The sequence below is a fragment of the Stegastes partitus genome, unplaced genomic scaffold (genome assembly GCF_000690725.1).
Source record: "Stegastes partitus isolate 25-593 unplaced genomic scaffold, Stegastes_partitus-1.0.2 Scaffold1600, whole genome shotgun sequence".
Classification (NCBI taxonomy): domain Eukaryota; kingdom Metazoa; phylum Chordata; class Actinopteri; family Pomacentridae; genus Stegastes; species Stegastes partitus.
This window is the reverse complement of record NW_007579331.1, coordinates 29,467-54,352: the sequence shown is the minus strand read 5'-3', so window position 1 is coordinate 54,352 and position 24,886 is coordinate 29,467. Positions and strand designations below refer to the sequence as shown.

The 24,886-nt window shown below is 38.9% G+C and overlaps 1 protein-coding gene across 1 annotated transcript in view; it reads left to right on the top strand.

Moving 5' to 3' along the window:
- Nucleotides 1-24,886, top strand: part of LOC103371509 (collagen alpha-1(I) chain) — a 131,708-nt gene that overhangs the window by 77,540 nt on the left and 29,282 nt on the right. The window contains exons 15-41 of the mRNA XM_008300859.1: nt 1,197-1,250; nt 1,618-1,662; nt 2,217-2,270; nt 3,070-3,114; nt 3,203-3,256; nt 3,656-3,700; nt 3,796-3,849; nt 3,951-3,995; nt 5,707-5,760; nt 6,278-6,322; nt 6,411-6,464; nt 8,987-9,094; nt 9,425-9,478; nt 10,608-10,661; nt 10,849-10,893; nt 12,410-12,463; nt 13,129-13,173; nt 15,336-15,389; nt 16,819-16,872; nt 16,965-17,018; nt 18,614-18,667; nt 18,907-18,960; nt 21,583-21,627; nt 22,640-22,684; nt 24,026-24,133; nt 24,280-24,333; nt 24,432-24,485. Of these exons, the coding sequence (XP_008299081.1) occupies nt 1,197-1,250; nt 1,618-1,662; nt 2,217-2,270; nt 3,070-3,114; nt 3,203-3,256; nt 3,656-3,700; nt 3,796-3,849; nt 3,951-3,995; nt 5,707-5,760; nt 6,278-6,322; nt 6,411-6,464; nt 8,987-9,094; nt 9,425-9,478; nt 10,608-10,661; nt 10,849-10,893; nt 12,410-12,463; nt 13,129-13,173; nt 15,336-15,389; nt 16,819-16,872; nt 16,965-17,018; nt 18,614-18,667; nt 18,907-18,960; nt 21,583-21,627; nt 22,640-22,684; nt 24,026-24,133; nt 24,280-24,333; nt 24,432-24,485 (1,485 nt within the window). The remainder of the gene's footprint in view (nt 1-1,196; nt 1,251-1,617; nt 1,663-2,216; nt 2,271-3,069; nt 3,115-3,202; nt 3,257-3,655; nt 3,701-3,795; nt 3,850-3,950; nt 3,996-5,706; nt 5,761-6,277; nt 6,323-6,410; nt 6,465-8,986; nt 9,095-9,424; nt 9,479-10,607; nt 10,662-10,848; nt 10,894-12,409; nt 12,464-13,128; nt 13,174-15,335; nt 15,390-16,818; nt 16,873-16,964; nt 17,019-18,613; nt 18,668-18,906; nt 18,961-21,582; nt 21,628-22,639; nt 22,685-24,025; nt 24,134-24,279; nt 24,334-24,431; nt 24,486-24,886) is intronic.

The following is a 24,886-nucleotide window of genomic DNA, read 5'->3' as shown; positions in this document are numbered from 1 at the left end:
AGATTCAGACTTTCATCATTTTACACATAATAAACCTAAAGAAACACTCCCGTCATCTTGCAGGGTTTTTGTACAATTAGTTCTCTTCAGAATAAGTTTCCCGTTTAAACATGTTTGGCTGAATTAGTCCAATATTGCCACCTGTCATTGAGTGAGCTGGTGTGCTGAGCTGCAGCGAGAGAGAGACTTCATAGAGCTGCATGTTCTCAAGCAGTGTAGACTTACATCCAAGACATTTTAAGACAGAAGATGACACATTCTGTTTAAAAAATGTCTGAAATGGGGCGCCGATATAGCTCACCTGGTTGAGCTGGTGTCCAATGTGCAGGGCTACAGTCCCAATGTGGAGGTCATGAGTTCGAATCCCGCTCATGACGCTTTCCCACATGTCCTCCCCCATTCTTCTCCCCTACTTTCCTGTGTCTCTCTCACTAACACTATCCAATAAAGGCACTAAGGCCAAAAAAATAACTTAATAAAAAACAAACGTCTGAATTAATAGTTTTGATGCAAATAAATTCATTTTTAGGGTTTAATCAATGACTGAAGAGGGACGAAACGTTATTTAGTACAATGAGATTTGAATATAAACGCTTCATCTACAGACTCTTGTCATTATTTTCATGGTAAATTAAAGTCTCATGGCTTTGTGTTGCTTTTTAAGGTAGCTTTTCATCAATTACGATCCACGACTTTAGCTGCTCAGCCAGTAAGTCAGGATTAGTTAAACCTTCTTTCATGCAAGGTTTAACAAATCCTGACTTTGACTATTTTTTAAAATGGTGTATTAATTCTGAAGGGAAAGGGAAATAAAGGCCAGGCACTCAATAGTTGTTGGATGTGAAGAAAAAACATGTCGTCCAGGTAGAGCGGGGTGAATGCCATCAGGAAACATGACCTCACGTTACCTGCAAATGAAACCACTATATCAAGTGAGCCTTTTCATAACTGTTTTCATTGGTCACAGACTGTATCATGAATCAAGAGTCACTACAAACCTGAACACTACAAGCACAAACTAAAACATGCTGCAAAGTAAAAATCTAGATTCTAACCATTCTCAGCAGCAGAGCAGCTGGTCTCAGAGGAGGAAAAACTCAATTAACTACGTGTCATTAAGGTGAAATTGATTGACGCTGGATAAGCCGAGAAAGAACTGACTTGCACACTTGACAATTTTTTTTTCACCTCCTCAGGGTCTCGTTGGCCTCAAAGGTCCAAGAGGGGAAGTTGGTGAACCTGGTGAGAAGGTAATAGTTGATGTATTTAATTATCATCCATCCTTGATATTACATGTGTTGTGGCCTGATGGGGCTCTGGTTGGTTTAATGACCCAAAACATTAAGACCACGCTGAGATAACACTGAGTAACACTGATTATCTCACAACATTGGCACACAATGAAGATCTGGGATAGATTAGGTGGAAAATGTAGAGTCGGTTCCCATAATTGAGATGCTGGATGTGGGACAAATGGAGAAATGTCATAATGTTTTGGCTTGCCAGTGTGTGAATTTATGTGCAAAAGAGGCAGAAATCACCACACAGAGCTGCTCGGATGTCTGTTTCTGCTCAAATATGTTGCCATGATTGTTTTGTTATTTTTTCCTCATGCAGGGCCCGACTGGTTTACCTGGTCCACCTGGTCTTATCGGACCTCCAGTGAGTATCTCGTCATTACAGCATCTTTGTGGTTCCTTTTTTTTTTTTTTTGTCTTTCAGGAGCGTTTCCCCTTTCTCTATTTCATAAAGCAGCTTATGTTTGAAGAACATGTCATTGGTGAGTACGGTCTGCTGAAACAAGATGCCAGGATCAGTTAAAACAATGACGGAAAACCGGCTGTCCTCGTGTGATACGTTTCTATTCTCCATCCAAGTGGTGTAAAACACAAGCAGCAAAGCAAACTGTGAGCCCTTGTGAAAGAAAAACATGCGCTCCTGAATCCGTTTTAATCCCTAATCCAGTCCGCCTTTGAACTCTGAGCTCCAAACAGCAACGACTCCCTCTTTTTTTTTCTTTTTTTTTTACTCCTATTCTCGTTTTTTTGACTCCGCTTTGGCAAGAAATTGGAAATCTGTGTCTCGCAGCTTTCGCACTCTCGCTCCGACCAGTGGGCAGTAATCTGTATCATTAATCCCCTCTCTGAATACAGTGTTTTCTGTGTATTTTTAATAATGCGCCGCTGTTAAGTTGACATGTTTAATCTTCTCTGAAGGGGCCGCGGGGGATCCGAGGTGGCTCCGGGCCAGAGGGGCCTCCTGGACCTGATGTGAGTGATGTGATGAAGTTAGTTTTTCACAGGAAAAGTTGTGATTTTATTAGTTTGCACCTTACATGAGTGACGTTTATCGATGCAAATTTAACTGCTCAAGATTTTGTTTTTGGGTCTCACTTACACTTTACTGCTTCGTTATGATGTTATGTGCAAATCCAGACATTTGAAGGAATAATTGAGCTAAAAATGCACATTTAGTCTTTATTAAATCAAATTAAACAGGCGACATTTATAGTAAAACCAACACAACACCACAGAACACTTTCACACCAACTTTGATGTACTTAAATCAGGTGCAAATGATAAAAAATTATTTCTATTTTGGATGAACCATGCCTTTAATGATAAATAAGACATGTATTAATCCCTAAAGGACATTCTTGGTGTCAGATGTTGGTCAGAAAAATTAAAATGACACAAGACAGTGCTTAAAAAGTATAAGTAGTGAGATATATGATGCAATAGTGAAATAAAATAACTAACATAAGGCTACAACAGAACAATAAAGAGTAATGCTGGCAATTATACTGAGATAATAAACAATATCACACATTATAATGAAATTAAAAAAAAGTAAAATGAGATGAAAATGAAAAATACTGCACATCACATCGACGGTGTTGTACTTGAAAATAAAATGCTGCACATGAAATGAAATGCTACACATAGAAAAACTGATATTGCACAAACTATTCAAGTAAAACTGCAAATATTATTGATATTATTGTTTAGATCTGAGTGTCTGATGCGTTAAACAGGACGATGTTTAAAACTGTTTTGTATTCGTCACCAGGGGGAGAGTGGACTGCACGGACCTCCGGGTCTGACGGGGCCGCCGGTAAGCAGACGGGTTAATTTAATGATAAAATATTTTTCTGTTTGTGTCGATTGTAAATGTACATGTGATCATTTTGTGTGTGTCCCAGGGTGCACCGGGTGTTACAGGACGAGTTGGCGCTCAGGGAGTTAATGGATCGAGGGTACGAATACACCTCCAGTGATTATGATCTCTTAGTTAACCTGCAAGTTACACACGAATCTAATAAATTACTTTATCAATTATGAATAGATTTTCCATTATTTTATTAGACATTAAGACTGAAATGTTAAAAAAGTCGCAAATTTCCAACACCTAATCAATTTACAATGAAATATAAGTGAAAAAGCATTAAATCCTGACGTGGAAGCTGAAATCAGAGAATATTTTTTAATGAAAATTGAAGTTTTTGATGATCAAATGTTTGGTTTTAATTCCAGCATTGATTTAACATTAAAATGAGGCAAATGTGAATTTATTTTATCACTAAAAACTTACATTGAGCTGAATGTCCCTCCCAGGTTCCTTCCTTTGTGTATAAATCATTTATTTTCTCTTTCAGGGCGACTTGGGTCCTGCTGGCAGCGTCGGCCCCAAAGGCCCGCAGGTAGACATTCACCTCGACTGTGTATATTCTGCACTGATTCAACGTAGTGACTGTGTTTGACATAAACAGTGTCACCTTCCTTTTCTTCCACTCAGGGGCCTCCAGGTTTGGAGGGACAGATGGGACCTCCAGGACTCCGAGGGCCCCAAGTGAGTAAAGTTCAAGGCTTTTAAAGGTCCTTAGGATGCTGTTTAATTTAGCTTCCTGTCAGTAAAGAGCAGGAGGTTAATCCAAGTTTTCTTCCTCACAGGGACATCCAGGACTGATGGGAGCTGCTGGGCCTAAAGGAGATCCTGTAAGTTTAGGTTTAATTTAATTTCAACCCCTGTTTGTCCATTTCTGTCTTCCTGAAATATAGATTTTAATTCAATATTTTGGCTGAAAACATCATCAAAGTGCTGTTTTAGAGGCTGATTTATTGATTTAGTTTAGATTTTTCATCTGAGAGAGTGCACACAAGTCTGAAAAATAACCCTGACGACACCAACAACAGGGTCAACAAGCGCGTTTTTTAGAGTATAATGTGTTTGATGAAAGATGCTGTCGTGATTGCATTCTGGGAAAAGTGAGATCCAACGTATCTGGTGCGTCTCTTTCATCTCTGCTGTAGTGCAAAAATCTGGGTTTGATTTAAAACATGTGCTTAATACGTGCATTTTAGCCCATATTTCAGATTAAATCAACTTTTTTCATGCTAATAACATTTGTTGTTTGTCAGCTTAAACCTGCAGACGCACACTAATGACGTGTTCACAAATAGTTGCGGTAACAAAGAGAAATTCCAATCCAATATGTTGGTAAAACATTTGCTGTAGCCTCCTTACTGCCTCCTTATTCCTACTCCTTTACTGAAAAGCCTCAGTCAACTTCTCTTTTTGGTCCTTAAAGACATTTCAGAAACCCTGTATCTGAAGACGCCTCTCGGATGAGAGTTGAAACGTCTTCAAGAACCAAAAACAGACGCTTTTAATTGAAGCTTTTCTAATCTGGATGACAGAATCTACACAAACAGACAACCTGTTGGAGAGCAGAAAGTCCACGTCGCCTGCAGTTTAAAGAAAAAGCTGCACCAATTATGTTGATTGGTTCCTTTTTATTAAGGCCGTAATCCTTCCTCTGAATGCTGAGTTGCTTTTCTTTAAAGCTTCCTATGCTTAAGTTGCTGTGCAGTGTTATCTTTACATAGTACATTCTTCTCATTTTGGGCTGCAAGGTGGCGCAGTTGGTAGCACTGTTGCCTCGCAGCAAGAAGGTTCCCCGTTTGCGTCCCGTTTGGGGCACCGGAATCTTTCTGCGTGGAGTCTCCATGTTCTCTCCGTGCAGCGTGGGTTCTCTCCGGGTTCTCCGGCTTCCTCCCACACAGTCCAAAAACATGTTGAGGTTAATTGGTGATTCTAAATTGTCTGTAGGTGTGAATGTGAGTGTGCTTGGTTGTCTGTCTCTAAGTGTGGCCCTGTGATAGACTGGTTACCTGTCCAGGTGAACCTGCCTTCACCCTGAGTCAGCTGGGATAGACTCCAGCCCCCCATGACCCTGGTGAGGATTAATCAGTGTATAGATAATGGATGGATTCTTCTCATTTTCTTTATTTTCTTTGATCTTTTTTCTATTTTTTGTAGTGACTTTGTGTTCTTTTGTTGTATTGTGCTGCTAATTGTTGTCGTTAAACAATGACAGTGAAGCTCTATTCTATTCTTGCTCCGTCTTCATCGCTACAGTTGCTCATTTCTTCAGCTTTGTGACATAAAATGCATCGCTGCTGGTGCACGAGTGTGGGAATGTTGCCCCAGGCAGCAGATTTAAACTCTAGTTTACTGCAAAATCCTGCAAGACTTATGCAGCACTGATCGACTTCATCACAACTGTATGTAAAAGTCCCACATTCTAGTTTTAGTTGATTACAAGTCATCCCCAGTGAATGAGTGCGATAAAGGCAGCTGACTGAATGTGCAGCTTTTTATCGTTGCTTTTTCTGATCTTTTGTGTTTCTTTCCTCTCTGTATCAGGGGCCTGTGGGGCCGATGGGTGCCCGAGGGGACGTCGGCTTCGAGGGGCCCATGGTGAGCTCCACTTAAAACACTTACAGCTACAAACAATGCTCAAGTGGATGCGTGTAAGAGCGACTTAAAGAGAATTCAGTCCCGCTGGTTGTGCAGCTTTTGTCACTGCAGCAGCTCCACTTGTGTTATTTCCAGAACCTCACTGTTCAAACTCACAGACTGTAAAACAGAACTTTGCTCTCTGGAAGCTCTCTGCTGTCAGAGACGATGCTGCAGCCTCACAGTGCCATCTACTGGTCAGAACCTCTCAGTGGAGCATGAAGGGATGCTGGTTTCTAGGGTTTTACTCATTCAGCACATGAATCCTTTTTTCCTCCAGAACATCCTGCTCATGCTTCATCATTTAAGCCTTGATTTATTCTCAGTATTATGTAGACGTATTCCTGTAATTTGCTCATTAGTCTTTAATTACTCAGTTTGAGTGATTGGTGGTTATTTTTTATCATTTCTTAAGAAATTATTTCATCTTCAGTGACAGTTTGAAACAATAAAGTTGGTTGTTTTGTTTCATTCACAGGGTGCACCGGGGAGTCAGGGCCACGTGGGCTTTCCTGGACAAACTGTAGGTGCTCATTTTAGATTTACAGAAAAATTTGCTGAAACACATGACTGGTTGAGTCTCATTTTAACTCTTTTTTTTTTGTTAACAGGGTGGCAGAGGACCAGATGGAGATAAGGGGGATCCAGGACCGAAAGGCGACAAGGTAGGAACCTATAACTTATAGTTTAATAGCACTGAGAAGAGAATATAACACAGTATATAAAGAAATAGTTGAAGAAGTGCTTGTTTTTTGAGAGCTACATGAGATAATTGGCCCTAATCTCCAGTCTGTTTGGGAAACACTGAAGATTCAGCCAACAGTCGTGTAGATTAACTTGGCACAAAGACATGAAACAGCAACTCTGGCTTCGTCCAAAGAGCCTCTAAAGCTCACTGACCAGCACAATGTTTGTACAAATTGTGCAAATAAACTAAGCGTAAAGTGTGTTTTACTTTAAATATTTCAGCTTGTGACTGTCCAGCTCTGAACAGTCAAACTGGTAAATCAGTTTGTACATTCGACCCTACAGGAAGTGATTAAACTGGTTTACTGCAACTTCTAATTTGTAATGTGGGGCCTAAATATGAAGTCATATTTGTTTTTTAGCTCCGTTAAAATGTTGTGTTGTTGTTATTTGTATGAAATTGTGTTTATCTCGAGATGCAAGAGAAATATTCTGATAATAAAAATAAGATCTAATCCAATAAAGCACACAGTTGACCAATATTTAGGGAATTTTAGCTTTTTCTGATGTATCTCTAATGACCTTACCTTTAACCTTAATGTTCAACAGTACTGTGTCTAAATATAAATTTTAATCAAACGTTATAAGTCTTCATTGATTAGTGGAAATCATGGTAGAAACATTCAGAATCAGAGATGAATACGTACATTTGTAATGATTCCTCCTCACCAGTTGGGTTCATGAATCTACATTAAGATCACTCCCCCCTAAAAATATAGTTCTTTACTTGTTGTAGGAACTTTTAGTAACCTAAAACACAGTTCCTCAGTGAGTATTATCGTTTGGTGACTGGTAGCAGCATCTCTGAAGCTTCACATGTTCACAAGCCAAATCAGTTTTGATATTGAAGTTATGAAGTCCAGTCTTACTTTAGATGATATATAATGTTAAATCTACATAGCTGTGGACTTGCCATGGCTACTTCTGTCAACGAAATCTAATACTGACTACGAATGTCCCAAACTGATCTCAGATATCAGGATAAAGGCATCTTACTGACTGGTATCGGCACAAACCCAAGCTGGTTTTATTGTTTACTCTCTCACAGTTGTTGTAAAAGTAAAGCACAACTTGTGGCTGGAAACTAGGGAGGCAAATTTAAAATCATCATCCTGATGCTCTGCAATGTTGTCGATCAATAATATGTTGTAATTGATGACATGTTGAGCACAGCGGGCGTTCAGCCTGAGCTGTCGTTGCTGTTTTATGTGGTATTTGTCACCACATGCTGTCCTCGTTAATTCCACCACATCTTAAACTTATTAAGTCTGACTTGAGGTTCTTAAGCGCGAAAGAAGACTTTGTCATGGTTGCCAATTAAACCCCCACAATGCTCTCTGCGTGCCAACACTTAGCTGCCTGTTGCCTGATTGACGCCTCCGCTGGTCAATACAGTGTTAAACAGTAAAACGCTCCCCCTGGTGGCGCAATCAGGTACTACATCTAACTGACTAAACTGTGTATAATCTTGGAAAATGGTATCGGATCAGTATTGGCAGATACTAAGAGGCACAAAAAAAGTAGCTTGACCAGGACATCCCTAATAACACCACGTCATGACGTTAAACTTAACAAACAGAATCTAGACATCTACGTGTCCAGAGTCAGGGACCCAACAGATACTCCAGGATGTGATTGTGCTCATTTAAGAAATAGTCGTGCACATAACCCCCGTAAAACCACATTTCCTCATAGAATAGCAACTAGTACGAACACATTTATGCTTAAGCAGCACTCATGAGTGATTTGTGGCATTTGTTAATTGTCTTATGCTTAAAGTTCTTACGAGTAATCAAGACTTTACAGTCAAGTCATGCACAGTCTGTCTTTTTCTAAGTGGCAACGTTTGAACTGAGATGAATTTTCTGAGAATTCTTGTGGGTTTCATTGGCATAGCAGCAGCAGCTTGTGAAGTTCTACGTAGACTTTATTCTGGTCTGTGTCCGCTGTCATCACTATCATAGTAGTTATAACTAAGAAACACATTGCTGGTGGCTGTTCTATTAATATCATCTAACAGACTTTCAGGCATGTTGGTCAAGCTCATGGTTACATTTCACAAACATGCACCTCATCATGGACAGGTGACATTTCAACAGACTGAAACATGCGATTAACAACAAACTTGTCCAGATAAGAGATTTATGTTTAGCAGCGAACAAAATATGCTCCTCTAGTGATTTACTGCTGACTATAAGAACAACTTATGACCTGTTTTATATACAAGTGCATGTATTTATGTGTATGCGTGTAATATTTGCTTTTAATTTATACAATTTTCTGAATCTGTTGAGGCCAATTTTCCAAAAATCACCTCGAAAAAATTGACTGTTACACGTGAAACTGCACCTTTAACACCTGATGTACTGTATAATTCTGACTTTTCTAAGTGAGTCACACAAAAAAACCTAAGAGGCTGGTTGCTGTGTTTTTCTCTCAGGGTATTCAGGGGGCAGCAGGCATTAGGGGTCCTCAGGGAGAGAGGGGCCCCATCGGCTTCCCGGGTTTCCCAGGAGCAAAGGGCCAACTGGGCCCCAGAGGCACCGAGGTACAGTGTAAAAATATCATAGGAGTTAGAATTAAAAAAGTGTGTGCAAAGGGTCAACCTGCTGTTTCCACGTTGAGAGTTTGTTTCACTGTAAACCTCAAGAAAGTCACATTTAAAAGTGTTGAATAATATGCATGAGCCAATTATCCTAAATGAACCGAGTGAATTGCTTGTTTTGGAAGTTTAAATGCACCAGAAACAAACAGAATCGACTGGTTTCTGCAGCGTGACATTCTGTTAAACGCTCCTTCAGCCGGGGGGGAAGAATTCGCCTGGCGAGTGTGAAAGATGACAAACGCTTGACTGGTATTTTTATATTTCTTTATTCAGGGCACAAGCGGTGAAACGGGTCCTCAGGGGAAGCAGGGCGGCCGCGGGTTGAAGGTCAGTGACGATTGGAGCGTCTGAAGCAGACGTCAGATGACTTCATGTGTTGATCCACGTTTAACTGTGTAACTTTAGAGCCTCCTGAATGTGGACTTAACAACAAACCGGCTCTTCTGAACACACAGAGATTTACTGCTGCTGCACGTAAATATTTTATGTTTCAATTAAAAACGGAGAAAGGCGATAAATCCCTTTTTCCTGCAAACATGCACGTCAAAATGAATATTCAGGCGAAGAAGTCTTAATCGGAATCACTCGTTACATTCTTCAGTTGTTCGAGCAAAAGTATCAGCGATGTGAATCATGTGTTGTTTCTGTCGGACACGAGGTAAAAGTTAACGGAGGTTTTGATGATTAAAGGGTTTAAAAACAACCCATTAATTCCCCCTTTCAGTCGCTCTAATCACTCCAAGCTGCGTCATCGTTTCTGAGGGATTCCAGATTCCTGTCGTCGGTAAACAATCGCTGTCTCTTAAAATGCAGCCGTTTATTGTTGTTTCTGTAAAGTTGCAGCAGCAGCAGCTAAGATGTTTCAGAGTTTTAATCTGGAGTGGATGAAGCTCCTACGTTTCCCATCATGCACCTTGACTTTATCTGCCTGATGCATGCTCACATCCTTCCACATGTCACACCTTCATCTTTTTATGAAACATTTATGGCTGAGAAAACCTCAATAATGCCTCCATGACGGCATCAGAGTGAGTTTCTCAGTTTTAAAGTGTTTCAGAAGCACAAAAACACAACATTAAAGTAATCTATGACCTGCAAACTGAACTAATTAACCCCCTTTTTCTTTGATTTCAGCAATTCTCTGTTATAAATTGGTTCAACTGATTTTTAACCTTGAAGAAAACGATTATCTAATTTTAGTAATCTTACATTTTGTGACTCAAAGCTCCCTCCTGTGGCCTTAAATGTAAATTCAGTAACATTGAAATATGTTACAACTTCATTTCTGTTTCATACTGGCTACGAAAATGCACAAAATTTAACTTTTGGCGAAATAAATCTGTTATATTTGGACACTGCAGTGAGAATAACATGCAAATTAATGCTCTTAACACGAGTTAGGACAGATTAAGACACGTATCGATGCTCAGTTACTGATATTTTTAACTTTTTAAAGGGGAACAGAGGACCAGACGGACGCACCGGCAAACCTGGACCCAGAGGGAACAAGGTACGTTTTAGTTGTTAATAGTTTTTATCATGCTGTTGTTAAAGAAACACTTTATCTGTGAGGATGCTGTGGCTGCTTTTGCAGAATCAAATGCAGATTTTTGCTGAAATCAACCTGTAAAGTTTGTGTGTATTCCAGTGTTAGTTGTTTAATGACCATCTCCTCGTCTGTCTCCTCTTGTCTCCAGGGTTGGGCTGGACAGAGGGGTCACCCAGGGCAACCAGGCCCATCGGTAAAGTCTCAGGCCCAACATACCTTCACAATGAAAAAAAAAAAAAGTTTAAATTCATCCAGTTTAAATGTGTATAGTTTGCACAGCAGCATGAAAACCTCTAGACACACCTGTCCACGTTTCTTCTATTGTGAATATTTAAATGAGTACGAGAGTAACAAAAGGCAAACATCAAGTGAAATAATAAACCTTAATATTTTAAACAAGATTACTTCTTTACTTCCTTCTTTTGCACTTTCAAAGCACTAAAAAAGTTGAAGAGGTCACAGCAGAAGTTTGTTGACCCTGCAGAGTCACTATCACAGCTGGTAGATGCTGTTTGAAGCAGCCAAGATTCAGGTTCTTCGTTCTTCTTTGCAAAAACTTTCTGTGAGTTTCTTCAGTGAGTTGGTGCCTCTTCAGACAGTCCGTTGTGGATTTTAAGGCGTGTTCAGGATCATTATTCTGGTGCAGAAGCCGCCTTCTTTTCATCTTCAGCTGTTTGATTGAACCAATCCTTCATTTTTCCACTTGCTGCAACACAAACCTAAAACATGACTGATCCATCCTGACCTTTACAGCCGGAGAGGTCATCGTTTTGGGAAATTCTGCACCAACATTTTTTCAACCGTCTTTACTCATTGCAGCCAAAACGTTTTATTTTAGCTTCATTAGCCCACACTACTGGTTTCCTAAATGCATCAGGCTTGTTTAGAAGTTTATTTGCAAACTTGCAAACAATGCATTTTGTGCCGAGAGTGCAGGAAATTTCTTCCCCTGATGACTCCTCCATGAAACTTATATTTGCACAGTAAAGCAAACACCACCACTCCAGGCTCTGCTAAAGCTTCCTGCATTTCTACCAATCTTTCGTTTTCTGAGAAGACTGAAAACACTTTGCCATCTTCTCATAGCCTTAGAATGCCTTGTGGACATCAGTAATTTGAACTTCTGGAGTTCTAGCAGCTGCTCAGAGGAGCCTATGGCTGCTGGACAAGATTTGAGGAGTATTTCTAAAGTTATAAAATTTGCCCCATCTCGCCTTTTTCTAACAATGATTGTGAACAAGCCATATTCCTAACAGGTTAGTTAAGGTTGGACACCTCTGCAGAAGTGATGTCAGCTGGCCAGACTTTTCAGTTCCTTCCCTCTGAAGCTGAACAGCAACAAAAATGACACAATAATCTTGTTTAAAATATTGAAAATAGTTTGTTTTCCTTGTCTTTTGGAGGTCAGTTCATCCAACTGTCACAGCAACAGGGGTGCCCAAACTTTTGCATGCCACTGCACCTGTAAACCTCAACATGCATCCCTTAGACAACACTTCATTTCTGTTCTTTTCATCTTAATTATTACATTTTAGCACAAAGAATCTGAGGAAGTTTATCTTTGTACACATGTGCCTCTGTTTCTTCTTATCCGTCTCACTGACCTGCAGAGAGAAAACAGAAACACCAGCCTTCAGATTTACTGTCACGACACAAAGAGTTGTGCAGAATAAACACGTTTTCATGTGTTGGTGTGTTTTTCCATGCAGGGTTTGCTGGGCCCACCTGGACCGAAGGGAGCAGAAGGAAAGCCTGGTACACAGGTTCCCATTCTCTATCATATTTCAATCCCATCACCTGAAAAATGCTGTTTGTGTGTGTGTGTGTGTGTGTGTTGGCGTGCATGAATGTGTGTTTCATAAACTCCTGCCTCGCTCTGTGCAGCACCAGCATTTATTATTCAGGATAAATACGTTCACACACATTTGATTAGTTGGGTTTAGTCCCAGATTTGTCTTTCGGAAGGAAGAGACGCCGCGTCGTGCATTTTAACGCTCCACGTCTGTCGAATGCAGATTTTAAGGACAAACTGAAACACTGCTAAGATGGAATTGCCCTCAAACTGTCAAAACCCCACTGCAGGAGTTGAGTGAAAGGTGCTGCTGTGTGATAATAAGTGCTGGTTTCGACAGCAGGAGGCAGTCTTTGTACAGTGCAGTGGCGCTGCTGCTGAGGAAAAGGTGCCGAGTTCATTCTCTGTACAGTGTGTTTTATTTAACAGTGAAAGTTTTGTGTTTTACTTGATTGTTGTTGCGTTGAAAACATTATAATTGGTGTCATATTTAGTCGCAAACCTTGTTTCGCTCGAGAAAATGTGCAGGAACACATGATAAATACAAAATAAGAGTCTGTTTGCACTTTTATTGACCTCTGCTGCTGGGAAATAATTGCATTGTCTGTGTTTTCTGACTGTGTTTCTGTGTTTCAGGGTCCCTCGGGAGCAGCCGGCAGCGCTGGTAGTAAAGGACCGACGGTAAGACCGTTAGCCGCCCGACGACCTCAGCTGCTCGTGACATCATCCCCTCAATTCTGCTTTTTCTCTGGCTTCTCGCCACAAACCTGCACGGTTCAGCGGAATAAAAACACATTATTACGGCTTTACAAGACGGCAAGGGATTAAAAATTATGGCGGGTTTTATAGATTCATGAGCGGGCGGTAAAGCTGGCAACAAACACTTTAAAAAAATTGATTTTTAACAAGACAGAGCAACGTGTGCTAGCAGCCGGTGAAACGTATCAGGTGAGTCGACTCAGGGTTTCAGGTGTGGTCGATCAAACATGCCTACACCTGATTGATGCGACAGAATGCTGCTAAATGTTTCCGGACACGTTAAACTAATGTGTGATTTTTGAACATCTTCCAAAACATTAATTGCTGCCGTAGAGAACAAAAGGAGAGCAGAGCAGTAATTCTCGGCCTTTAACGGAGCAAATAAATTAATGTTTCGACAGTTTTTCAGACTCAAAGTGGGAACGAGGAAAGCAAATATTAGGCTCATTTATGCAAAAGCAGCAGCAGTTAAAGGTTAGCAGCCAAGACGGACAGTTTCCAGAAACACACCAATTATTTAAATTGTTATCAGACACGTATGAGTTCAGACAGACTTCAGTAGTTTAGATTCTGACAGGCTGACTTATTAAAATGCTCCACAGACGACCTTTGGTCTGTTTGTGTTTCAGCCTCCGTTTTATGTGAATTCTCATGTAAATCAGACGCGTTCCTCTCAAACTACATAAACACATACATGCGTCACATATTCCACCTGTCAGGGCTGAAACATCTGGGCAGGTGTTGTTTTAAGAAAGTTTTGTGCTGCTAAATATGTAAATAATTAAATCAATCCATTGTTGATGTACAATAGACAACAATTCTAATTTATTAAATGTTCTTTATGATGTTTGTTGACAGAATAGACATTTAAAAACCAACAAATAAAATCAGAATCTGTCCAAATCCACAAAAAATGAAAAGTTTCCATCAGGCGATATCTAAACCAGTCAGCTGTTGGATGAGGTGAGATCCAGATGTTTTCCATCATGCCTTGAGGTCTTGCAATCATTAAAATGGAAAAGCTGACTTGATCTCATGATGTTCTACTTCATCGTGAAGTCGGAGCAAACGAGGAGCAACTCAGATGGAATTCTAACCAGCTTTATTCTGCACAGCTCTGCTCATTTCAAACTAGCGTAACGTCAACATTAACCACTGGGTAGTTGGTGGGTTTCAGATCCACTGGAGGATAAATCTAAGGCTTGACGTTGCCATAATTGGTGTCCAAGTGCTACGTCTTTAACATCATGTCATAAATCTGTGAATTCATCAGTGTCTCCATTTGGTGTTTGGAAGTTTGGAAGCACATGAGCTGTGTTTTGTTGGTACATGAACATCGAATCCTGCTTTTACATATCAATTCTTAGAAACTGACTGCAGGAATTTGCTCCTGTTCAGCCACCACATCAGTCCAACACTCATGTTTTAGGCTATAATGTCTGAAATCCAGCTATTCCAGCTTCTTCCAAAGGTGTTGGATGCATGTGCAGACCAAATAAGTTCATTTATTTCATTGTACGCCTGGTCCAGGAAGAGGTCGTTGCACTTTTGCTCCACAGAAGTCAACTGCTGTCTAAAACATCATTATATGCTTCAGCATGAAGACTTTACAGTAAAACTAAGAAGTTAAAACCTTCAAAACAGCCCCAGACTGAATGTTTAGTGTCAAAACTCTCCTGACTATTTACAAACTCCACACGTGCTGCTGCTGACTACCAACTTTTATGATTCCATTTTTCCAGTCGCCACGTTATTAATTGCAGGAGTCAACCGTTGACGAGTCTTTAAATCAAAGTCCTAATTACCAATCATTTATCCATAATGACGTTACGCAGCAGCCTCATAAATCCCGTCTAATGAATTGGCCGAGAAACAATTAAATGGCAGATTAAACAACTATTAGTAAAATACTGAATCAACTCATTTAACCCGATAATTTCACAGCTCGCTGCTCGTCCGTTAATTGGAAGAAATAAATTAGTTTGTTTCGCACTTTTATGTTGTTAGTCGGCTTTGCAGGTTTTTTTTTTTTTTCGTCTTGCTTCTTTGTTCGTCCGTCATTGTTTGCATTGTTTGTTTTTCAGGGCTTTCAAGGAATTGCTGGAGAGAGAGGAGCAGATGGTCCGCCAGGTTCTCCGGTACGCTTCAGTTCTGATCCCGTGGTTGGAAAACAAAAGACTGCAGCTACTTTATTACGCTGAGGAGCTGACGGGGTTGTAAATCCATATTTTGTGAGACAAACACTTAAAGCCGAGTCTGTGGAGACGTAGATGTAGAAAACCTTAAACTTCTGCTTTAATTGGTCAGAACAAACCCACCTGTGCAGACAAGCATTTATATAACATCTTATTCCTTCTAAGATTCGCTTTAATTGCTCTTTTTAAGGTTGTACTGTCTAATAGAATAGAAAAAGTACAATAAGAAAATGTGTAAATATAAAATATAACATCTAGTAGAAAAAAACATGTGCCAGTGCATCTATAAAAACAGTGGAATCGTTTATTCTTTTAAAGATTATTGGCTTATTTGGTACATGTGGGATGATGAAGACAGTATCTGGTGTTGCACTTCTGGATATTGCTGATCATGTGTTAAAAAAGTATGAATAAAAATTACATACAAGGTGTAGCTGTATGTAAACGTGTGTAGTTTAAGTAATTTTAATGTTCTATCGGATGTTTATTTTCTTTAAAGCACCTTGTAATGCTCATTTTGAAAGCTTCTATAGAAATCCAGTTTATTATTATTATTACATAACACAAATGTATAACCTAAGACCTTAATTTTCTATTTCTGCATTAAATATACATATGCAACCTGTAAATAAGACAGTATTTGAGGTTAGCTTAGCACGTTCCCATTGTCTGCACTCTTAATGCTAAGCTAAGCTAAATTTATCGCCGTGTTATTGACCTTTTTAGTTCATTCCTGGTCAGATGGGAAACAACTGCAATGTCAAAGAATTCAAATATATCCCATTTCGGATCAGCGGTGTCTTCTTTTTTTTCTGTTGGCGTCCTGCAAATCTGATTGGCCGATCAGATAAACATGGTATCAATTGGCTCTCAGGTGTAAATCAAGTCTTTTAGCTTGTTGAACTGACCATATAGAGTTTTTGTTTATAAGCCAGAACACACAATATGAGTGAAATTACATCACTGTCTTACATTTCTAATGTTTTATTGCCTCCTTTTAGTGGTTTATCTGATGTTTTGTGTATGTGAGTGTTTCGCAAAGCATCTTGTAAAACCAGTCTCTAAGGTGTGAGAGAAATCAAATTTTATCAAAATATTACAAGTTATAACCTAAAAAACACAATATTGTTTTCTATTTGTGCATTTCTGCATTAAATATACATGTACAACCTGTTTTTTGAGGTTAGCTTAGCAGTTTCCCACCAGCTGCACTCTTAATGCTAAGCTAAGCTAAATATATCACAACGTTATTGACCTTTCTATATAATTCCTGGTCAGATGGGAAACAACTGTGTTTCTCTGTTTCTCATTGGCCAATCAGATAAACATGGTATCGATTGGCTCTTTGGTAACGGTGTGTTTTATCTGACAGGGACCACCAGGGAAGACGGGGCCTCCAGGCTCCCCAGGACCCCCCGGAGAAAAGGTAACCGCAGTCGTGACCTCCATCAGCTCTGAGGAATCTGTTACACGTGTGCAGTTTTGTCAATATGTCGATTTGTGCGTTTGTTTTCTCAGGGTTTTACGGGGAAGCCGGGCTTGGAGGGACCTCAGGGCCCAGTAGGCATGTATGTAAGTGATTCTTCAGCCGGAGAGATACAAGAGATGCACCTGCACCGCTTCCCGCAGCATTACAGCACATGTAGCATGTCTGGTAAAAATCAGGTTTATTTTTACCTTGTTAGTTTGTCCGCATGGTGATTTTTATGAGCTCGAGGACACATTATGAGCGAAACAACATCACAGTGTACCGATGGCAGACTTTCTGTCTCGTTATTCTTATTCAGAATCGGTTTTATTGTGTATGGTTGAATTACTTATAGTTGCGTAACATAAAGTAGCTTTACAGTGTTTGAGCTGGTGATCTACGTAGATTTAAACATTCTCAAATAAGCAGCAATCTAAAGTTGCTTCACTGCTGTTTTAAGGCTTTAGGTGATTATGTTCATGGCAAAAAATGTAATAAAACTATAACAATAATAGAGATGAGTTTTTAGAGGTTAAATTAAAAAACAGAAGTAGATAAGACTTTCAATATGTGTGCAAGCGTTTGTTGTAGATGATTGAAAAAATTATAAAATTGTGCAAAAATGCAGAATATTTTCCAAAAGAGAGACACTGTTTTGATATATACTGTATTGAATAAAGATTTTGTTTAATTAGTTAATAAATACAGGTACATTTTTTTTACTTTTTTGTTCAAATATATACATATTTGTTTTAAGTTCATGTCATTTTCATTTGTCATGTTATGCAATTTTGTTTTTAGAGCAACATCTTGCACAAGAATTAGCTTTGGAGTTGATAAACACTTAATTTTCTGCAGTGAGATGATCATTATTTAAATAGTCCAAACAACATTGTCACTCTGAATAATGGTAATAATAATAATAGACTTTTCTGTGCTATCAGCTGCTACAAAATAACAGTCATTCAGAAGTTTGAGCCACGAAGCAGTTAGCCTAGCTTAGCTTAGCTTAACTTAGCATAAAGAGTGAAAGTGACGAGTCTGGCTCTCAAAAGTTAAAAAAAAAAAAAAGTGTACAAATTCAGATACGATATGAGAAGATTAGCAATTAGGAAATTGTTTTTTTATGATTGTATTGGGTGTTAGTTGCATTAACCGCCCTGATTCCACCCTGTGTCCCAACTCTCATAGGGGTTTAATTTAATTAATTGGCATTACTTTGTAAAAATCAGTTTTCACTTTGACATGAAAGAGTCATTTCTTGTCAAAAAAAAAAAAAAAAAAGCCAAATTAAATTGATTTAATGACGAAAAGCAATAAAAGGAGAAAACCTCCAGTGGACCTGAATACCTTTTATAGGCTCTGTAACCCCACACAAAAAAAGTAATTAAGCAAACGTCCTACGACTTCCCAGCATGATTAACTGCTTCAGGACAATTCAAAGGTTTACCCTTCGCTCAAACCAGAAAACTATGGTATTGTGAAATGACTACATATTCAATTTATTTATTCATTTTTTAAATTATTTTTTCATAGTCTGTAAGGTAAACAATCTGGACATAAAACATGTTACTTTAGTTTTTACAATACCTTATTAATACTGTGTATCCAGAACATCTGTACAGTTGTGTGTTGCTATATGAGCTTATGTGCCTTAAACTAATAATTAATGTCTGTTGTTCCTGCAACCGTCCATCAGGGGATCCAGGGGAACGTGGGGATGCGAGGACCGACGGGTTTCACAGGAGAAAGAGTGAGTTCATCCTGCTTTTAAATAAGTGACTTTGGGCTTCTCTGATTTTAAGATAAGAGGGACGCTGCCAACATGAGAGCAGCCAGTGATGTAATCCAGAGGGGGACACGATTCAGCCGTTAACATTTCTGCCTGTATAGCTGATTGCAGACTTTGTTAAATGATGTGTTTAAGTTAAGTTGCCACATTAACTGTGCCAGACAATCGCAGTGACATCTTTTTTCTTTGTCCTGCACCAGGGAGAGGCGGGTTTACGAGGTTTACCTGGACCTGTTGGGAAGCCAGGACCTGCAGTAAGCATCTTTATATGTTTTATTCCCTGACTTTAAACCTCTGGGTGCTATTCGGGGGGGATATGAGAGGCTGGCTCAGTAATGTTCAGCTGCTGTGACGGGGGTCACACCAAGGAGGGTAAATAAAAGTAGATTAGCGGCGTGTGCAGGGAGTTTACGGAGGCAGCGGCTGGTTTTGTTGGGGGCAAATCTGATGGTGAAATGAACGAGATTCAGGTGAGAGAGGACAAATGAGTCGCTCCAGTGTCCGGCCTGGACTCCTGACAGGTGAAATCTGCTCTACAGTTTCTACTAACGCTGCAGGAAACCGTCACTCGTCTGCAAATCAGCCTGTTTAGTGAGAAATTAGGTAAAGAAGGTGGATTATTTCATCTCAAATCATCAGCAGCTTCCTGCTCCACCATCTCTGATTTGCTTAAAACGTCTTTCATAATAAACTTTTGATATTTAAAATGACATTTGTGAATTTTGAATTAATATTTAGAGAAAACATTATTTTTTAATTGCCCTTTGACCCACTTTTAGCACATTTCTCATCATGTCATTGATTCTTAATTTGCGATATTGAACAAGTAGATCTGCAAAGTTTCTCTATTTATGGGTGAGTTGAAATATAAAAAGTGGAAAAGTTCATCTTTGAGCTCACATGAATGGAAAAAAATAATAATGCAGAAGTCAACTAGTGATGTTTTCTGAACCGTATCTACCTGAATGTCACAATGACACAAAACAAACCACATAGAATACTTTTAATTTGAAAATACTTGAACATCATTGATTTTGTTGGTTTTTTTTTTGTAAATTTTTGCTCAAAGATTTTTCATATTGACTTTTTTTTCATCATATTTCAACTCACCTGTACTCTGATTATTTCATCAACTAATCAAATCTTACAGATTCTGAATCAATGACATGATGAGAAATAACAGTGAACATTTCAGGCTTTTATTTTGGAGAGCACTTGATGCATGAAGCTAGAATTCCTCAAATAGATTTCTAAATATCCATATTTCATGCTTTAATATTTTTAGACAAATCAGAGATGGTTGAGCAGATTTTTTTTCCTAAAAACTTACTAATTTGTATTTTTTAAATAGAAGCCTTTGAATGCAAGAAAAGCAACGAACCTCCAGCACAGAATTAAATACCAGAGTTCTGCATGTATCCACAAATACAAAATGCAGAGGATTAAATGAAGCTTTGTTTTATTGTTATATCTATAATTTTACAAATTCTCTCTGATTACTTTTCTTCAGTTCCGTTGAACTTCTAAATGAAGCTGGCAGGTTGAACTTTGTTCTTTGGACGTGTCAGAGTTTCTTCACCCTATAAATCAACCTCCATCCTCTGGTTGGTTAGATTCGGGGAATAAGAAAAGTCCCTCTTGCATGGAAAGAGTTGGTCTCAGTAATGGAAGTGGGACTGTTGTCTGAAGTTCAGTGTCGTTGGACTGTTTTCTCATCACATGGCTGCTTGGCGCCGTGCAGAAATCCATCAATCTGTCAGAGTTCAGTCATCCACCAAGACCTCAAGTCCACCATCGCATGTAAAGTTTCACTTAAAATTCCACATAGACTTTATGACTTTTATTCCACTGATGAAGTGGCGGTAATGAGCCCACGTTTGCTGCAGTTTGTCGGCAAAATGCAAAGAAGAAGAAAGAAAACAAGCAGGTGTCAAACTAAACAACAGCAGGGTTTAAAACCTGAGCTTTAGTTTGAGCTTTATGAAGCGTACAACGAGCAAACTTTGCCCTTTAATGTGTCTGAATATGGTGCTGGGAAAGCTGCAATAAGGACAGAAACAGTCAGCAAGCAGATAAATAAATGACTGAACACTCTGCAGACAGCTTTAGAGTCGGACCCAGCAGCAGAGTCGTCCTGAATTAGTGCAGCTCCTTGTTCATGATAAGATTCTCTACATACATGCAATACTGATAAATCCTGCAAAAATACACAGAGTGATGGTTAAAGCAGAAAGTGCAACACATGTGTTTAAAGCGGCTTAAATTATTTTGGAAAAAATGGCTCCACATGGAACCTTTAACAAGTTTTAACTTCAGTTTTATTCATGAATATATTATATTTCATGCAAACATGCAGCCTGAAGTGATGACAGCATCTGGCTGCACGACTTAAAGGGTCTTGGTTGAGAGTAACGTCATAAAATGTCACTTTTAGAAGTCTGAAAAAATAAAAAAAATCATCTTTATTTTCAACTAGTTGAGGGATCAAATGGTTTCTATTGTTTGTTGCTGCCGACTGTAGGCAAGTAGAGAATGAAATACGATGGTAAAAGCAGCAGGTGTGAAGGCAGAAGCATTTATAAGATCATTTATTTATTAATGTTTAGTATTTTTGGTGTCTTTAACTCTTGGTGTCATTTCATTTGTTCTGTGATTTGCTGTCATGTTGTTCTTCTGATAACATTTAATTAAGGCCACTAAACCTCAAAAATAGAACAAATAAATCAGATTTTCTCTGCTATCAAAGTGTTGATGTTGGTTCCTGACATTACAGAAAAGTCTCGCAGCTTCTTCTTCGCTCCTCCCCCGTCGGCGCCCAGACGTGTGAAGCTCTGCTGCGATCGGCAGGTTGTGACTCGTCTGTTTTTGTGTTTCAGGGTCTGCCGGGTCCTCCTGGAGAAAAGGGGCCTCGGGGAGCTCAGGTGAGAGAAACCGTCGGTGGGAGACTTTGTGCCATAAATGTGACAAAAGGGCTCAGTGTTGTTGCTTCATCCACGTGTTGTCGGTGGACTTGAACTATAAAGATGAGATGAGATCAACTTTGTTCATCCTGGAGGAAACTGGTTTGCCAGAATACAATAAGTAATAAATGCAGAAAGGTTTGTAATTAAATAGAAATTGAATAAGAATGCAACATGCAAAGTGTCTCAGTGGATGCCAAGAAATAAAAACTAAAACATAAGAACAGAAATGTAAGTTAAATAACAACCAGATAAATAAACAGGAAGTGAATTGAAAGTAAAAGGATGTATTGCACAGAATCATTGCACTTGACAATAATGATAATACATATAAGAATTATTAATAATAGTAGTCATAATAACAACAAATAGAATCATTTATTGGGGAAAATTTAATTTGCAGACGCAACACGGAAAACAATATGTGCAGCAACATTCCTCCAACAGCAGCATTTACACGTTTATGACAATAATAAGAGAAAAAGGTGTTTAAAATTCACCAAACAGAGGCAGAGATTCAAAGTAGTGGAAAAGTAGACGATTGAGATGAATGAATATTAAAATACTTATTATCCTTACATACTGTTAGAGGTTTTGTAGATCTATAATTAGATAAATGTTATTTATTCTGTACGCTGCTATGTGTTTCTAGCATGTTTGATGATAATAAACGAAACTGAGCTTGTGTAGCTTGAACGTTATAAAACAAAATATTAAGAATTTGGTAATGTAGTTTCTGTGTTATCGACTGTTTAGTTGGGAAATAAATTTCTCAGCAGAATACTGAGATGATCAATGTCACTTCACCTGTCAGCGGTTTTATTGTTGTGGCTGATTGTTGCATATAATCTAAATATTAATAGTCTAAAGCAAGTGTTGAATTCACTGGGAAAACTTCAGAAGCATCAAATCGTCTTTTTAAACTTTCTGTTTTTTAATCAACCAGCACAAATGTTGTTGTTGTTTCTAACAGGGTCGACCTGGAGATGAAGGACCTAAAGGGATTCAGGGAGCAACGGTACGTCATGAGTCATAGAGCAGTCAGGACGTTCGCATCCAGTGTTTTCACTCGACTGCACTTTCACTAATGGAGATTAAGTTGCTTTTTTTTCTTATTTAATGTGCACTGCAGGGTGGTTTGTTCAGTTTGGTATCGAATATCTCAGAGATTTGTATATTTCATGCACATGGGAAAAGTCGGTCACACGTATTATGAATCAAATTCAAAGTTCTGCATATTTGCCCAATAACAAATCAGACTTGTGCGATTTATTAAGCTGCTTTTTTTTTTTGTTACACCTCACACAACAAGAGGTCAAAACTGAATCACTTCAATATCAATTATAACATTTCTGAAGACATTTTTAATCTTTGTCAATGCAGCTTTTGTCAGTTGATGTGTCCTGCTGGACTTGCACATAAGGTATAACTTATACAAGTATATTTTATTTTGAAAAGCCAGCATGTCACAAACCCTGATCAGGTCCTTTTAGCATCGGTGAGCTTTTACTTTGAAAAAGTAGCATACGTCACAGAATCCTGTTGACTCCTTTTCAAATACAAGTATTTCTTATGTGCTATGAAACTGAGACCTGTTTCTAAAAAAAGAAAAAAGAAATCCTGGCTATGGACCAGCATGGACTCTTATTTTGAAAGTACACCCAAACATGCGGATGGTTTGTCCATCAATACGTGTGTGAGAAACAGACAAAAAGAAGTACTGTTTGATAAGTTCTTTTAAACATCAGGGAGATTTTATTGACTTGAGTTTACATTAATTTCAATGGAGATTTTATACACAGTTTTTGTTTTTTTTTGTTTTTTTTTCAAATTCTGTAAAAATCTTACAATGAATCGCTTACAGGCGCCGAAAATCATGTCGAAAGAATCTATAAGAATAAGCCTGAGCAATAACAGCAAGTGTGTGTGATGCTAGTGCATGGACACACTTAATACTGAATGAAAAACAGCTGCTTTTACATGATGTAAAGGTGATTTCACTGATTCGTTACATCACTGGTGTCCCTGTAACTCGTTAAACTGCTCGACGTTATCGCAAAATTAATCGAAATGTCAGCAGTCGTCCTGCGTTGTTCTGCTCCACTGATGCGGAAAACAAAACGTCTTGTTTACACGTGTGCTTGTATACGTGTCTAATACATCAACCGGATTCGTCTCAAATGATAAATTGATTGAAACGAGTCGCAATTATTGATCAGCTGGACGCTGCAGTGAAAGAAAATGAACGTGGAGCAGATTAAAGATTAAACCATGCTGGGTTTATTGTTCAATTCACTTTGTAATAAAAACATCAAGTCTGATCATAATTCCAACATCTGTTCCTTGTTTTTATTTTTAGGGTCCTCTGGGTGTCCCGGGTCCCAACGGAGCGACGGGTAAAGCTGGACCTCGAGGGAGCAAAGGGCCTCCAGGACCTCAGGGGCCTCAGGGGCCAACAGGAATCCCAGTGAGTGGGTACCGAGCATCGGCTGCTGCTTCTGTTTATGTCTCGTCTTTATTTTCATTCGAATATGACTTTCTATAATCTTTATTGATCCGTCACGGCGGTACAGCTCATGTAGAAGTGACTGAATGTGTGTTGGGTCTCCTCAGGGTCCGCAGGGTGAAGACGGATCATTAGGAGCAGCAGGGGAACGAGGACCGAAGGTAAACTACAGAACATATCACAACCAATACCAACGTTTTACTATAAAGATTAATGTTCATGCATCCTTCATTTACTGATTAATTACCGACACCTGCAGGGTTCACCTGGACCACCTGGTGACTCAGGTCCTCCAGGACAAGACGGCCAACAGGTGAAGACCTTCTGCTCGTTGTTTCTTCATATTCTCATTTGTTGTTCACGCAAATCAAATCTGGACTCCTTACAGAAGGAAAATTAAAATGTCAAAGCTATTATAGCGAAGAAACTTTTAATTGCAAACAATAGTAAACAAATAGATGACAACAAAGCAAGCGCATAAAGGTCATGTGCAAATAAAAACTCAATTAAAGAGTTTAGTGTTCATCAAACACTTCACATTTGTAGCCTGAATCTGGAGCAATTACCTAAACATGGACCATATATGCACTGTGAAACTAATACAGGATGAAATCTACTAAATAAATCAATATAACAACTCTGAGAGTGTCAATAAAAGGCAGCTGAACTTCTGTTTTTGGTTTCTTCAAGATGTTTTGCTTCTTATCCAAGAGG